This window comes from Hypanus sabinus, chromosome 10, assembly GCF_030144855.1.
Source record: "Hypanus sabinus isolate sHypSab1 chromosome 10, sHypSab1.hap1, whole genome shotgun sequence".
NCBI lineage: Eukaryota > Metazoa > Chordata > Chondrichthyes > Myliobatiformes > Dasyatidae > Hypanus > Hypanus sabinus.
The window spans coordinates 64,448,960-64,464,654 of NC_082715.1; the positions used below are offsets into that span (position 1 = coordinate 64,448,960).

Genomic DNA, 15,695 nt, shown 5'->3' on the forward strand with positions numbered 1-15,695 from the left:
ACTAGGCAGCATCCTGATAAACCTCTTCTGCACCCTCTCCAGAGCCCCAACATCCTTCCTATAGTGTAGTGGGGCAACCAGAACTGTATGCAATACTCCAGGTGTGGCCTCATGAGTTTTAATATAGTTGCAACATTTCCTTAAGCTGCCTTAACCACCTTTTTGACCTGTGCAGCCACTTTCAAGAAGCTCTGAACTTGTATTCCAAGATCTCTCTGCTCTGCAACACTGTGAGAATCTTGTCCTTAACGGTGTACTGTCTCCTTTCAATTGCCGTCTCAAGGTGGAACACCTCACATGATTAACATGATGGGTTAAGCTCCATCTGACAGTTCTCTGCTGGCTTCTGTAACTGAGCAATATTATGCTGTTTTCTTTGCCAGTCTTCTACACTATCCACAACTCCACCAATCTTGATATCATCCGCAAACCACCCGTCTACGTTTTCATCCAGGTCACGTATGCACGACACAAACAGCAGAGGTGGCAGCACAGATCTCTACAGAACACCACTAATTACAGACCTCCAGCTAGAATAAGTCCCTTCAACCCCTACCCTCTGGTTGTCTATGCGTATGCTAGTTCTGAATCCGTACAGCCAATTTGGCACAAACCCAGTGCATCTTAATCTTCCAGATAAGCCTCCATGAGGAACTTTGTCTGATTGGTAGTAGACAGCAAGTGGGAATAAAAGGACCCTTTTCTGGTTGGCTGCCAGTGACTAGCGGTGTTCCACAGGGGTTGGTTTTGAGCCTGCTTCTTTGCCTGTTGTATATCAATGGTTTAAATGATGGAGTAGATGGCTTTGTTGTCAAGTTTGCAGATGGTATGAAGATTGGTGGAGGGGCAGGTAGGATTGAGAAAACAGGTAGGCTGCAGAAGGACTTAGATAGATTAGGAGAATGGCCAGAAATGTGGCAAATGAAATACAATGTTGGAAAATGCATGGTCAGAAGAAATAGTCTTGAAATGAAAATAAATAAGTATTTTCTAAACGGGGAGAAAATCCAAAAATCTAAGCTGCAAAGGGTCTTGGAAGTCCTTGTACAGAACACCCTAAAGGTTAACTTGTAGGAAGAGTCAGTGGTAAGGAAGGTGAATGCAACGTTGGTATTCATTTCAAGAGGTCTAGAATACAAGAGCAAGGATGTGATGCTGAAGCTTGAGTATTGTGAACAGTTTCAGACTCCACATCTAAGAAAAGATGTGCTGGCATTGAAGAGGGTTGAGAGAAGGTTTACAAGGATAATTCCATGAATGAAAGGGTTCTCATAAAAGGGATGTTTGATGGCTCTGGGTCTGTACTTGCTGGAATTTAGAAGGATGAGAAGGGAATCTCATTGAAATCTTTCAGATGTTGAGAGGCCGAGACAGAGTAAATGTGGAAAGGATGTTTCCCATGGTGTGAAGACTCTAGGACAAGAGGGCAGAGCCTCAGGATAGTGGGAAGTCCATTTAAAACAAATGCAGAGAAATTTCTTTAACCAGATAGTGGTTAATTTGTGAAATTTGTTCCCACAGGCAGCTGTGGAGGCCAGGTTGTTGGCTGTATTTAAGGCTGAACTTGATAGGTTCTTGATTGGACACAGCATCAAATGTAATGGGGAGAGGGCTAGGGATTAGGGCTGAGGAGGGAAAGGAGGATCAGCCTGATTGACTGGTGGAGCTGATTTGATAGGCCAAATGGCCTAATTCTGCTCCCATGTCTTATGGTCTTATCCACCTTAATATTAGTGTGTTGCAGAAGGTAAAGCTTCATGCGTGAACACACGGTTCCTGTTTAACAGTTGTTTCTCTGTGTAAACCACCCTAATGTTTTTTGTAAACCAACTTTCCAAGTTTTTGAGGTGGTTTAGTGGCGTATTTGGGAGGAAGGGAGGAACAACCCAGGGAACCAGATTGCTTGTTAATGCTCACCCCAGCCTTGTTTTTGTGCTCTAAAAATGGTGAAATTCAGCTACTTGGTATTTTTCCCACTGCTTCTAGAGCAGAGGATCATGATATTTGATTAAGGAGATGAGAGAATGTGAAATGTGCTATGAATTATTAGAATACTCTCCATGGAACCCCAGTTTCTTCTTCAATATGCTCAATACTGTTTTGTCATGATGAATCAAAGAATATGAAAACAGAGAGAAATTTGAGTTGATGTAAGATATCGTCCTCCATCTTTTTGAATGAAGGAAGTTTAAGGCCATATAGCTTAATCCTACTCCATTCTTTTTTTTAATTTTTTCACCAGTTGCTGCCTGCCTTACATATTTCCTGCATTTTAAGTCACTTCTCAAAGAATTTCATCATTTAAAGTCTTGCCTTCTAATCTACTTGGTTGAATATCATAATCGGATTGGAGGCCACTGTCTGAAGTTTTGAATATAATTTATTTGAAGCTAATTGTTTTTGTATAAATTTCAACACCTGTTTATATGGCTATTAATATATAATCTTTGGCATACCCAACAACAGACAACATCTGCTTAGATGCCCAAAATACCTGTTCAGTGCTTTAGGTGGCTAGTCACTAATACTACTGATTATTTCTTGTTTCAGCTATTTGTACAAGAATGAAATCCAATCACTTGACAGGCAAGCATTTAAGGGACTTGTCTCTCTAGAACAACTGTAAGTGCCTTTGCTATTCGTGTTCCATTGCTGTTTTATTATATATCTGGTGTCTGATGCTTGGCTATTTTCTCAGCTTGCCGGTAAAGTTTCTTTGGCTAGTTATCTGGAGAACGCTTGCATGCTTTGCATGTCATAAGTGAACAATTCACCATTAAAGGAAAGTGGGAAATGTGGCTGAAGGCAGGCCTGGGCAATCAGTAGTTTTTTGTTCTGTATGTTCAGCAGTACTGTTCAGTGCCTTGTTTAATTGTCTAAATGTACTTACTGCTGAGAAAACATTATCATTTAAACATTGTTTAAATGCTTAGCTCTTGTCAAAAATTAGATGTTCAGTTGACTCCATATATTGGAATATATTTTGCATTAATTATTACATTTCCTAAAGAAACAATTTATGCATCTTTCTACCAAGCATGTAAAATTTTAATAGCTTCAACCCAATAATTCAGGATTTTGCATATACATTAAACCATGCAATTTTTAATTATTTAACAAATATGATTTATGGCATTTTGTTTACATGAGCTAAAACCTGCACTACTGTGGGGAATTAAACTTATCATATAGCTATTACGTTGTAGTGTTGATCTGTTTTTCCTCTTCGCCATGCTGCTTTATAATTAAGAGTTTATACCCAAATTGTTTTTTATTCTGCTGCATCTTTATTTTATATTTATGTGCACAATTTAAATTGAAACTTCTCATGTGCTTCAGAGGTAACATAGTTCTATTATTATGCTACTTAGTTTGAGGCATTTGGTCTAAGTATTCATGCCATACCTCATCAAAGCCAAGCCAGCAACTTAGAGTTACTGACTAAAGACAAATTGATTCAAATGCTCAATAGTTGACATGCAGCAGGAATATGCATTTTTTTTAAAGCAGTTAAGTTTCAATATACTTTCACTGAATTTATGTGGTAAGCTAATCGAGTTGGGTAAGTTATCAGGAATGGTGGTTGAAATTGACACTAATTATCACATGAACAAGGGGAAGAATCAGAAAGATGTTAATTTAGTAGAAGTGTGATGAATAGATAAAGAGGACTACACCCTAAATTCAGTTCCACAATGGAATGCATTTACAGTAGTTACCTACAGTATTTTCTATTAATGGATTCGTGGCTTTCAGTTGAAGGAGAATTGAGTGACTGTAGGGGTGGCCTCTGGTTTTGAGTCTACTGCAGCTTCTCTCTGAACGGGATATATTTTCAGTATTTGTCATTGCAAAAATTAACCACATCTCAGCTGAATGAATCTAAAACTCTGGCTCATGTAATAACAGAGTTGCCAATTATAACTTGTGTTACATATATGTATACAACTGTGGTACCGCTTTGCACAACTACACTTGGGTGATGGCATTAGCTCATTCCGGCTGTAGCTCAAAGTGGCATCTATTTCCCGTTCACAACTATTCATCACTATGGCATAAATGATTAGTTATTAGCATGCTTTTAACAGAACAAGATGAGTTTCAAAGGCACCTGCTATTTGTGTGTGTGTGTAATGCAGATGGCTACTCACTACAGGCACTTTGTTATTAGGGAAAGCTTTGTACCCATGAGCCTGAGACATGGCCGAACTTGGAAGTAACTGGAATTCATGAGCTTAAGTTTGTAATTGCTGTCAGTGTTGTTACTGGCACAGTGAAAGTTTCCAGAAACTTAAACAGAATGCCGAAGCCTTTACGAAACACTAAAGATAAACACTATGTCAGACTGAATGAGCTGCATAAAACTGTGGGCCTTTCAGCATTCCACAGTTGCTCAGATTGCAACAAAAGCCTTCAAAAGTAGTATATTATCTAAATAAACAGCATTTAAGCCTTTAGTAGCATGCACAAAATACTGGGGAACTCTGCGGTTCCTGAGGGTTAGTTTTCAGGGCTGGAGTCTTTGCTGGAATCCCCAACACCCTTCCACAATGTAGGGGTGACAGTCTGTCTATAATGGGAGTTCTTGCTTAAGGTCAAAAGAAGCAAAGACCTGTATGTGGTAGAGTGGAGACGAAGAGCCAATTGATGTGGCTGCCAGCTAGGAGAGGGTGAGTGATAATTGAATTGACTTTATTACTTACATCCTTCATATACATGAGTAAAAATCTTTGTTACGTCTCTGTTCAAATGTGCAATTATAGTAATTTATAATAAATATTATGTACAACAGGATTGTCAATATAGAAATATTGTCTGCATGAATTAGCAGTCTGATGGCCTAGTGGGAGAAGCTGTCCTGAAAACTGTTGGTCTTGACTTTTTTGCTGTGGTGCCATTTCCTGGATGGTAGCAACTGAAACAGTTAGTGGTTGAGCTGACTCAGGTTCCCAATGATCCGACAGGCCCATTTTACACACCTGCCTTTGCAAATGTCCTGAATAGTGGGAAGTTCACATCTACAGCTGCACTGGACTGTCCACACCACTCTCTGCAGAGTCCTGCTATTGAGGGAAGTGCAGTTCCCATACCAGGCAGTGATGCAGCCAGTCAGGATGTTCTGAATCATGCCCCTATAGAAAGTTCTTAGAATTTGGGGAGCCATACCAAACATCTTCAACCATCTGAGGTGAAAGAGGCGCTGTTGTGCCTTTTTCACCGCACAGCCGGTATGTACAGGCCACATGAGATCCTCGGTGATGTTTATGCTGAGGAACTTAAAGCTGTTCACTCTCTCAACCACAGCTCCATCGATGTCTCTAGGGGTTAGCCTGTCTCCATTCCTCCTTGTTAATCTGAGATGGATGTTATTAGATGAGAGTCATAGAGTCATGCAGCAGAGGAACAAGCCTTTTAGGACAAAATGTCTACCATGTATCTGTGTATACAAATCCTGTTTACCAACACTTGGAACCTAGTCTTCCACACCTTGGAGATGTGCAACAGAAGCGTTCTCAAGCAGGTCTGCCGAAGAGCTTTAAAAAGCAGGAAGTTTTCTCGATGGGAGTCATTGATTGGGTAAATGCGCAGGTGCAAAAGAAGTGTTCCAGTGCAGGTTCAGCAAAGAGCTTTAAAAACCCAGTCTATGAAAGAGGGCTTTCGCCAAGCAGAGCGTCATCATGAGAGTAGTCTGAGTCAGTCGTAAGACTTCAGAGAGAACAGGTGGAGGCAAGGTAAGTAAGTGAGTTCATTCTTTCTTTCTTTTTCTTATTTAACTCCTGAGAGGATATGTCCATTGAGTCAGTGTCCCGTTCTGGGTGTCAGCCGTGGGATTTCCAGGAGACTTCCAGCCTCCCCAGTGGCCACATCTGCACCACGTGCATCGTGATGTGTTAGAGACCTTATTAGGGAACAGGAGCTGCAGCTTGATGACCTTTGACGTTAGGGAAAGTGAAATTTTGATAGACAGGAGCTGCAGGAAGGTAGTCACCCCAAGGCTACAGGAAACAGATAAATGGGTGTCTGTCATGAGAGGGAACAGAGGACATCAGATAATGGAGAGCATCCCTGTAGCCATCCCGCTCAACAATAAATAATCCATTTTGAGTAATGTTAGCAGGGAGGAACCTACCTGGGAGAAGTAACAGTGGCCGTGCCTCTGGCACTGAGTCTGGCCCTATGGGTCAGAAGTGGAGGGAATTGAAGAGGATGGCAGCAGTATAATATGTGACTCTATAGTCAGGGGTACAGATCGGCGATCCTTTGGCCATAAAAATAAAACACTGAATGTGTTCACGATCTCTTGAAAAGGGAGGGTGAGCAGCCAGCAGTCATGGTACATATTGGGACTAATGATATAGGTAGAAAAAGGGACGAGATCCTGTAACATGAAGATAGGGAGTTAGGTAGGAAGCTGAGAAGCAGGACCTCTAACACCTAGAGCAAGGCGAAAGAGTGCTCCTGAGTCAGTTTGAGGAGCAGAGAGCTAAATGGAGAGCGCAGTGGACAAAAATTCCACGACGCCCTACACATGGTCGACCACGACCAATGGAGGCCCCATGCACGCACACACACACACACACACACACACACACACACACACACACACACACACACACACACACACACACACACACACACACACACACACACAGACACAGACAAGCACATACAGCCCGTGCCATGCAGCAGCGAGGGTAGAAATAAAATGAGGTGGCAGATAAATGCGTGGCTGAAGAATTAGAGTGGGGGCAGGGATTCCGATTTCTGGATAATTAGGAACTCTTCTGAGGCAGGTGTGACCGAAATGTATTTGAATCTGAAGGGAACCGATATTCTTGCAGGCTGGTTTACGTGAGGTGTTGGGTGTATTTTAAACTAATATGGCAATGATATGGGAAACATAGAGCTGAGGATGAGCCAGCAGGTTTACAAGTGGATGATGGATGTATGTGAATGTAAGGAAGGACAAACCAATGACTGGGTACAAATGTACACAGAGCAAAGAGTTAAATTGTACCACAGAGCCAAAATTCAAAAGGGTGAAGAATGCAGTACTGAAGGTGCTATATTTAAATGTGCGTAGCATTCGGAATGAGGTGGATGAACTTGTGGGGCAATTGGAGTTTGGTCAGTATTATATTGTGGACATCACTGAGTCGTGCCTGAAAAAAGCCCATGGTTGGGAGCTTAACATCAAAGTATAGACGTTGTATCGAAAGGACAGGCAGGGAGGCAGAGGTGGTGGTGTGGCTCAGCTGGTAAGAGACAGAATTACATCCTTGGGGAGAGGTGACATGGGGTCAGAGAATGTTCAATTTTTGTGGGTAGCATTAAGAAACCAGAAAGGTAAAAAAGACAGTTATAGGAATCATATATTGGTCTCCAAGTCATAGCCAAGATGTGGGGTTGAGATTGCAAAGGGAGGAGGAAAAAGCATGTAATAAGGGTAATGACACAATTGTAATGGAGGACCTCAATATGCAAGTGGATTGGGAAAATCAGGTTGACATTGGATCACGAGACAGGGAATTTGTTGAATATCTCTGAGAAGGCTTTTTAGAGTGGCTTGTGCTTGAGCCTACTGAAGGAAAGGCTATCTTTGTTTTTAAAAACTGAGATCTTATTAGGGAGCTTAATGTAAAGGAACCATTAATAGGCAGTGATATGATTGAATTCATATTGCAATTTGAGAGGGAGAAAAATAACTCTTATGTATCAGTATCACAATGCAATAAAGGCATGAGAGATGAGCTTGTCCAGGTGCATTGGAGAGGGATACTGGGAGGTGGGGGGGATGATGGCAGAGCAGAGGTGGCTGAAGTTTCTGGGAATAGTTCACAAGGCGCAGGATAAATATGTCCCATGTACTAAGATGTTCTCAAATGGCAGGGGTAGACAACTCTGGCTGACGAAGTTATGGTCTGCACAAAAACTAAAGAAAGGGCATATAGATAGCAAAGTGAGTGGGAAGTTGGATGATTGGGAAGCTTTTAAAATCCAACAAAAGGCAATTAAAGCTATAAGAACGGAAAAGATGAAATATCAGGCAATCTAGCCAATAATCTAAAGCATGATACCAGAAGTTTTTTGTAGTTATATGAAGAGTAAAATGGAGGTAAGAGTTGACATTGGACCACAGGAAAATGATGCTGGTGATGCAGTATTGGGGGACAAAGAAATACCAGATGAACTTAATGATCACTTTGCATCAGACTTCACTGTGGAAGACACTATCAGTGAGCCAGACGTTTGTAAGTGACAGGGAGCAGGAGTGAGTACCATTGCTATTAGAAAGGAGAAAGTACTAGGTAAACTCAAAAGTCTTAAAGTGGATAAATCATTTGGACTAGATGGATACATAGCAGAGTCCTGAGAGATGTTCCTGAAGAAATAACGGAAGGATTGGTCATGATCTTTTAAGAATGACTTGATTCTGGCATGGTCCCAGAGGACTGCAAGTTTGAAATTGTCACTCCACTCTTTAAGAAGGGAAGAAGACAGAAGAAAGGATATTATTGGGCTAGATGGCCTAACCTCAGCGGGTAGGAAAGTGTTGGTCCATTATTAAATGAGGTTACAGGATACTAATGATAAAATAAGTCAAAGTCAGCATGGTTTCTGTGAGCAGGAATCTTGCCGGACAAACCTGTTAGAATTCTTCGAGGAAGTAACAAGCAGGGTGGACAAAAGAGAAGCGGTGGATCACATTTACTTGATTTTCAGAAGGTATTTGATAAGGTGCCACACATGAGGCTGTTTAACAAGATAAAATCCTTTAGTGTTACAGGAAATATGCTGGCATGGACAGGGGAACAGTTTATAGCCAGCAGGCAGTGAGTAGGAATAAAGGGAACCTTTTCTGGCGGGCTGCCTGTGACTAGTGGTCGTTCCTCAGGGGTCAGAATTGGGACTGCTACTTTTTACATTGTTTATCAATAATTTGGATAATGGAATTGGTAGCATTTTGGCAAAGTTTGCGGATGATAAAAAGATAGGTGGAGGGGTAGCTAGCACTGAGGAAGCAGTGCAATTGCAGCAGGACTTGGATAAATTGGAAGAATGGACAAACATGTAGCAGATGGAATGCAGTGTTGGAAATGCACAATAATGCATTTTGGTAAGAGCAACAATAGTGCAGACTATAATTTAAATGGGGAGTGGATGGTTCAAACATTGGGTGCAGAGGGACTTAGGAGTCCTTGTGCAAGACTGCCAGAAGGTTAATTTACAGATTGAGTCTGTGGTAAAGAAGGCAAATGCAATGTTGGCATTTATTTCAAGGGGAATAGAATATAAAAACACGGAGATAATGCTGAGGCTTTAAAAGACACTAGTCAGGCCTCACTTGGAGTATCGTTAACAGCTTTGTGTCCCATGTCTCAAGCAAGGATGTATTTTTATTGGAGAGAGTCCAGGGGAAGTTAGAGGATGATTCCAGGAATGAAGGGGTTAATACAAGGAGTGTTTGGCAGCTCTGGGCCTGTAATCACTGGAATTTAGAGGAATATGGGGGGAGCTCATTAAAATCTACTGAATTTTGAAAGGACTAGGTAGGGTGGGATGTGGAGAAGATGTTTCCTCTGGTGGAGGTATCCAGAACTAGAGAGCGCAGCCTCAAAACTGAGGGGCAACCTTTAGAACAGGGGTAAGGAGGAATTTGTATTTTAGCCAGGGAATAGAGAATCTGTGGCATGCTCTGCCACAGACTGTGGATATATTTAAGGAGGAAATAGGGCTTTAAAGGATATGGCAAGAAGGCAGGTGTATGGGGTTGAGTGGAATCCGGGATCAGCCATGCTAGAATGCGGAGCAGACTTAATGGGCTGAATGGCCTAATTCTGCTCCTGTATCTTCTAGTCTTATCCTCCATCTTTTTGTGCAATGCGTTCCAGACTGAAACTGCCATCCAAGTAGGAAAAAAACTGTTCCTCGGATCACTTTAAACCTCCTTCTGCTCACCTTAAGAACACGACTTGCAAGAGGAAAGGTTTATTACTATCTCACCTATACCCATTATAATCTTGTACCCATCCAGCATCTGGCAACCTCCCTTCAGCCTCATCCACCATAAGCAAAACAAACACAGCCTATGCAATCTCTCCACAGAACTGAAGAATTTCATTCCAGTCAACTTTTTTCTACCAACATTTACCAATGTTACCAACATTTCATTTCTTTTATTTTTTTTTCCCCTCTGGCTCCATTCGTGTTTTTTTTACTTTAAGCTCCGGACTCATCATCTGTAATTTAACAAGAATTCATGGATATGCTTTTTTCCACAAAGTTTCTATCTATCTATCTATATATATAAATAGAGGGATTTTTTTTTTTGTTTTTTTGGGTTACTGGAGTTTCCAGCCTCTGTGCATTGGTAGATTCCTGAGCTGGGATTGCCAGATTTGTGTTAAATGGATGGGCTGAGCCCTGACCATCTGGTGGGACAATTTCCTCCCAATACTTGCATTCCTAGCATAACTACTGTGTTTGCTTTCCTGAGCAATTTTGGGGAACAGGGAGTTTCATATTGATAGTAAATCCTTTGCAGTGCCAATTTTATTTTGCAAAATATTCCTTTGAACTTCATGCAAAGATAGAAAGTACGGATGTAGATAGAATCTTCAAACTTGGCAGCAATGAATGTGCAGTTAACTTCAACTTTTAATTTGTTATCTCATTCTCAGTTTATATTATCATTAACATTGGATTGTTATCTAATTATCACACATCTAAAACAAATGGATCAGTTCCTTTAACTTCAATAAATAGTTGAAAATTGTGAAATAACATACAATAGTGGGCAAAATTTCGGATGATTTTGCTTGAGGGATTATTTTCTGTGCCGAGAAGAGATAAGAACCATTAGGTTAAAATACAGGAAGAACAAGATCAAATGAATTAAAGAAGTGTCCCTAATGCTGTGGATTTTATATTTGTCTTTTGGAATGTGAACATTAATGTAATGCATTGCAAGTAAAACAAAGAGATCATATTCATTGCAGTGTTATTTTTCTCTCAAGTGAAAATGTCTGCAAAATAATTTTGAGCTTCAGTTATAAACAAGAGAGAATCTGCAGATAATGGAAATCTAAGCAACACACACAAACTGCTCGAGGAACTCAGGCCAGGCAGTATCTATGGGGGGAGAAAAGTACAGATGAGATCTTGGCCTGAAATATCAACTGTACTTTTTTTCCTTAGATGCTGCATGGCTGTTGTGTTCCTCCAGCATTTTGTGTGTGTTGCTTGAGTTTTATTTAGCTGTTCTTGTTTCCATCTTAAAGTTTATACATGCAGAATCATTTTTGAACAAGGACAGTTGTTTCCGTGAAGGCTGCAGCTGTTGATCTGGTTAATAATTCCAAGGAAAGTTGTTTTGTCAGGCCACTCAAGTAGTGGGGCAGTTTTAAATGCCTTGTTCCAAATTGAAAGCCTGTTTTCTGGATCAGTAGGTGGCAAGCAAATCTGTATTGCTCAGGTTAAAACAAAGCTCATACATGAAGCAACTTCGGAAGGTTCTTTTTCGTGCAAAACCTTAATCAGCAACTTTAATTGCAGTGCAAAATGTGCTTGACCCCATTTTTCATTTTGTTACCTTGTCAGAACTACCCTCTCTCCTGGAGGACGTGTCAAGTGATACACATGATGCTCTCTTGGTCTAGTAGGATGAACATAAATTTGTAGTATGTTGACATGAGAATTTGTGAGTTTCATTCTTTTATTGGGAGGCAGTTCTTTCAACAAAAATGCTAATGCCTACCAACCTATAATTTGATGGAATATTCGAGTTGCCTTTCATAAAACAAGGAACTAATTTGACCATTTGACAGTCCTCACGTGTTTTAAAGCAGATACAAAGTCGTACTAAATAAGTTGAAGTCTGGAAGTTCTGTCAGCTGCTTGATGCTTACAATATTGCAAATACTGTTAATAAACGCTTATCTCTTTCTGCTGTGGCCTGGAGAAATTCCATAATTTTGATTAGGTGATGTAGTGTTCATGTCAAAGTGCCATTTAGATATTAGAAGTTTTTGAGTACTTCAGCATGAGCTGCAGTTAGTAAGTGCTCATCCCAGCATCATTTGATACAGGTGTTCACTGATGCTTTCTGTTTCGGTATCATCTCCTGGTACAGAATAATGATTTTCAATATTGTATCTGCTGGCTTCACAATTAGAATCACAATTTTGAATTCTACTTTCATTTGGAAATACACCTTCAGGGAATGGTGCTGACCTCACTGCAGTATTTGCAACAGTGTGTTCTCAATGTTTATTCCATTGACTGAAATGTTACTGTCTTTAGTGCAACCACAGGGGATGAGCTTCTTGGCACTTGTGTTTTCCAGAGTTTTGCATATTTTTACCACACTTCTGAAGACGTTTCATACTCACAGTTCGATTGATCCTTGCTCAAAAAATGTTTGGAATTATTTGTAAGTTTACAAATCATGTGTGTTAATTGCCGGAATCAATCCATAACCTTTTTGACCACCTCAGCAGAACATTTCTGTCATGGTTGAGACCAGGGATTGAGAATGATACACTGGTCACCATTAAATAACTAACTAGTGCTTAATTTTCTTATCACATTTTCAGCTGAAAACAGTATATTTTCTGGAAAATTACGATTAAACATCTCGTATGTTTACTTAGTGAAAATGTTGCCCATGTTTTCTCTCGCTAAATTCTTATGTAACTAAAACCATTCTGCAGACTTCAAGTACTGGAGTTAGCTGAGAAGTTCTTGAAGTGAGTGCTATTGGTTGCAGTGCACTATTTGCTGCTTCTCTCACTGAACAATACTGTCGGTGTTAAAGCTAAAGCCACTTCAGACTGCTACAGGAAGCTTCTCCATCCCCTCAGATGGTGTGACATAATTGCAGTTATGAGTTTGCCATTGTAATGAACAAAATACTAACTCTTCTAGTCTTAACAGCCAATTAATTATGTGGAATTCCTGATCAATCAAACTTTTTTTTGGGGGGGAGGAACTAATATTTGGAAAATAGATGAAGAATAAGAAATCAGCCCGATTTAGTCAGTGGCTGTGGCTGACCAGCTTTGAGTCATGTTTCTGGCTGATTGTGCCTGTGCCTTTTCCAAGCCTGGCAGCTCAGAGCCCAACCTGCACCTGAGATCTCAGAGTTCTCCTATTCCACCCCTTTCTGTGTCCTGATCAATGGCTGCCCCATACCCCGATTTCTTCGTCATCTATTCCATCATGTTAACTGCAAAAGCCTGCTTCCTCCTGCCTACTGCATCATGTCAGATATTTCTGTTTGGACTTCCTAGTTCTTGTCACTTAAAATTTCCAATTAACTTATTTTTCAGTGTTGGATCAGTGTTTGAGGTTATTAAAAAGGCAAAGATCACATTTCAACTGTGATCTGCTATCAAAAGTCTGTCTTCCTTCATAAAAAGATTCAAAACCGCCACTTTCACTTTGGGAAAGAGAAATCAAAAGAGTCGCAGCATTCTGGGGAAAAAACTCATTTGCTTCATCTGTGGTTGAATGGCAGTTTCTTACTTATGAATAGGGACCTCACAGGAGGAAATATATTCTCCACATCCTCCCTGTCAAGTGCCCTCCACAATCTTGTTTGTTCCATTCATCCCTGCTCACACTTTTAAACTAAAGCCAAATTACTCAAAAGACACCCTTTCATTCCAGATACCAGTCTGGTAAACCTTCTCCAGGCTGCTACATTAAATAAAGAGGCAGACAGAGATTTTTTTTGTAAGAAGGAAGTTGGCCCTGGCCATACCTACACCCTTCCTTAAATAAAGAGGCCACTATTATATGCAGGACCCCAGATGTGGAAGAAAACTGAAAATGTTGGAAATATTCTGCAGGCCAGAAAACAGTTTTGGAAGGGGAAAAGCTTAGAACATTTGAAAGCAGTGATCTTTCAAGAGAAGGCAGGCAGACATTCCTGCGTTAAGTGCTGGGAAAACTATGAAATTCAGCTCCACTCTTGGAGCTTTTGAGGAGTCCAATCTTGGAACACGAGAGAAATTCCTGGCTGTCAGCCATGAGTAGTTTTGGGACTTGGATTGTGGAGGGAAATGGTGGAAGCTCACTTCAATTAAAGATTTGAATAATAATTTATGAGAGCACATGGCCAAGCAGGAGAATTTCCAGAGTAAAGGCTGGTTTGTAACATCTGTGATAATAGGCTCTGCAAACCCTGGAAAAGCTATAGTGGTTCTTGATGAAGAGTGACAACTCAAAAATAATACATCATTCAAAAACTACCCTAAAAAATCCCTAAGACTGCTATTTCAAGCTCATTAACAACCTTGTCCTTTTTGAAGGGATTTAATGTCTCACAGTGACATTCACCATTCACACTTTTACCCCCCCCCCCCCCCCACAAACTCGGGAAAAGTTTGTGATTATTTCTGTGCATTCCTGAACTTTTTGAAGGAGAGAGTCAGTTGTCAGCTTTTTCTAATCCTTTATTGTTTCTTGCCAGTATTGGAATACGCACTTGTATGTGTTGTCCTGCTGAATTGCATTGACTTTTGCTGCTGTCATAAGAGCAAAAATGAAATGTTCATTCTCTGTCATTTGCTGATATTTTGCAAGTGTGTGACCAGGGCAGGCTGGGTTCCTTCATGCAAAAAATTATTACTGCAGTCTGCAGCAGTTTCGAGTTTTGATTCCAACCTGTATAATACCCCCACAACATGGGGACTTATTAGTTTCTGCTATCATAACCTTTTGTAGATAAAAAAAAATATTTTTTATTTATTTAAAGATGCAGTGCGGAATTCTGGCTCTTTGAGCCACATTGTGATTTCAGCCTAATCACAAGATAATTTACAATGACCAATTAATCTTCTAACCCATACATCTTTAATCTGTGGGGGGGGAAGCCTGAGGGCTCAGAAAATCGTACGCATTCCACGGGGAGGACTTACTGACTCGTTGCTGAAGATGCCTGATGCCCTGAGCTGTGAAAGCATTGTGCTAACTGCTGTGCTACCGAGGCACCAGTTCACACGTCTGTGTAAACCAAAACCATTAGTTGAATTTCTTCTAAAATGTTTCATGTCATTGCTAGTACTATCGAAGAGCGACAGATGAATACCACAGTTTGTATTTTATAGCTGAATCTGGAAATGTTGTATTGCAATTGATGGATGAGTTCATTTTATGGTTACTCTTCTGGCCATTTACAGCTCTTCGGCATTACGATTATGAATATATGGTTATATTCAGGAAATGTCTACTAAGTAAATGCACTACCATTCAAACAGTTTTATTAAGTCTTGTTTTGGCTCCCTCTTTAATATAAATTTGAAAATTAATTTAATTCTATATTCACTCTTTTTTTTATCTTTACCTTTATTTAATCTTGAAAGTTGATAGCTTATGGTATGGCTTCTAATCCTGAAAATGAAGTAGCTTGCCAACAGTGTTATTTCTTCAACATTCAGTGTGCCTTACTTCTGATATACCTGGTGCTACTCTATCTGGCCGCATACATGCAGAATATAGTATCACCTTGTATACTTATTTCCTAGTCTGGTGCAATTTATCTTTTTAAATAGTGGACTGAAAATGTAGTGGACATACATGACGAGACCTATTAGTTATTAAGCAGCTTTATTTCAGGACAAGTGAGCATAAAAGCAGTCTAAATTTAACCAATACACTGTGTAATTTACCATAATTGAAAATTAGGCTAT

The 15,695-nt window shown here is 40.2% G+C and overlaps 1 protein-coding gene across 3 annotated transcripts in view; it reads left to right on the forward strand.

Moving 5' to 3' along the window:
* LOC132400715 (peroxidasin homolog) overlaps nt 1-15,695 on the forward strand; it is a 243,350-nt gene that overhangs the window by 148,483 nt on the left and 79,172 nt on the right. For 2 of the 3 annotated variants that reach the window (XM_059981996.1, XM_059981994.1), the window contains exon 4: nt 2,551-2,622. The exons of the other annotated variant lie outside the window; for it this stretch is intronic. In XM_059981996.1, the coding sequence (XP_059837979.1) occupies nt 2,551-2,622 (72 nt within the window). The remainder of the gene's footprint in view (nt 1-2,550; nt 2,623-15,695) is intronic. 3 annotated transcript variants of the gene reach the window in all.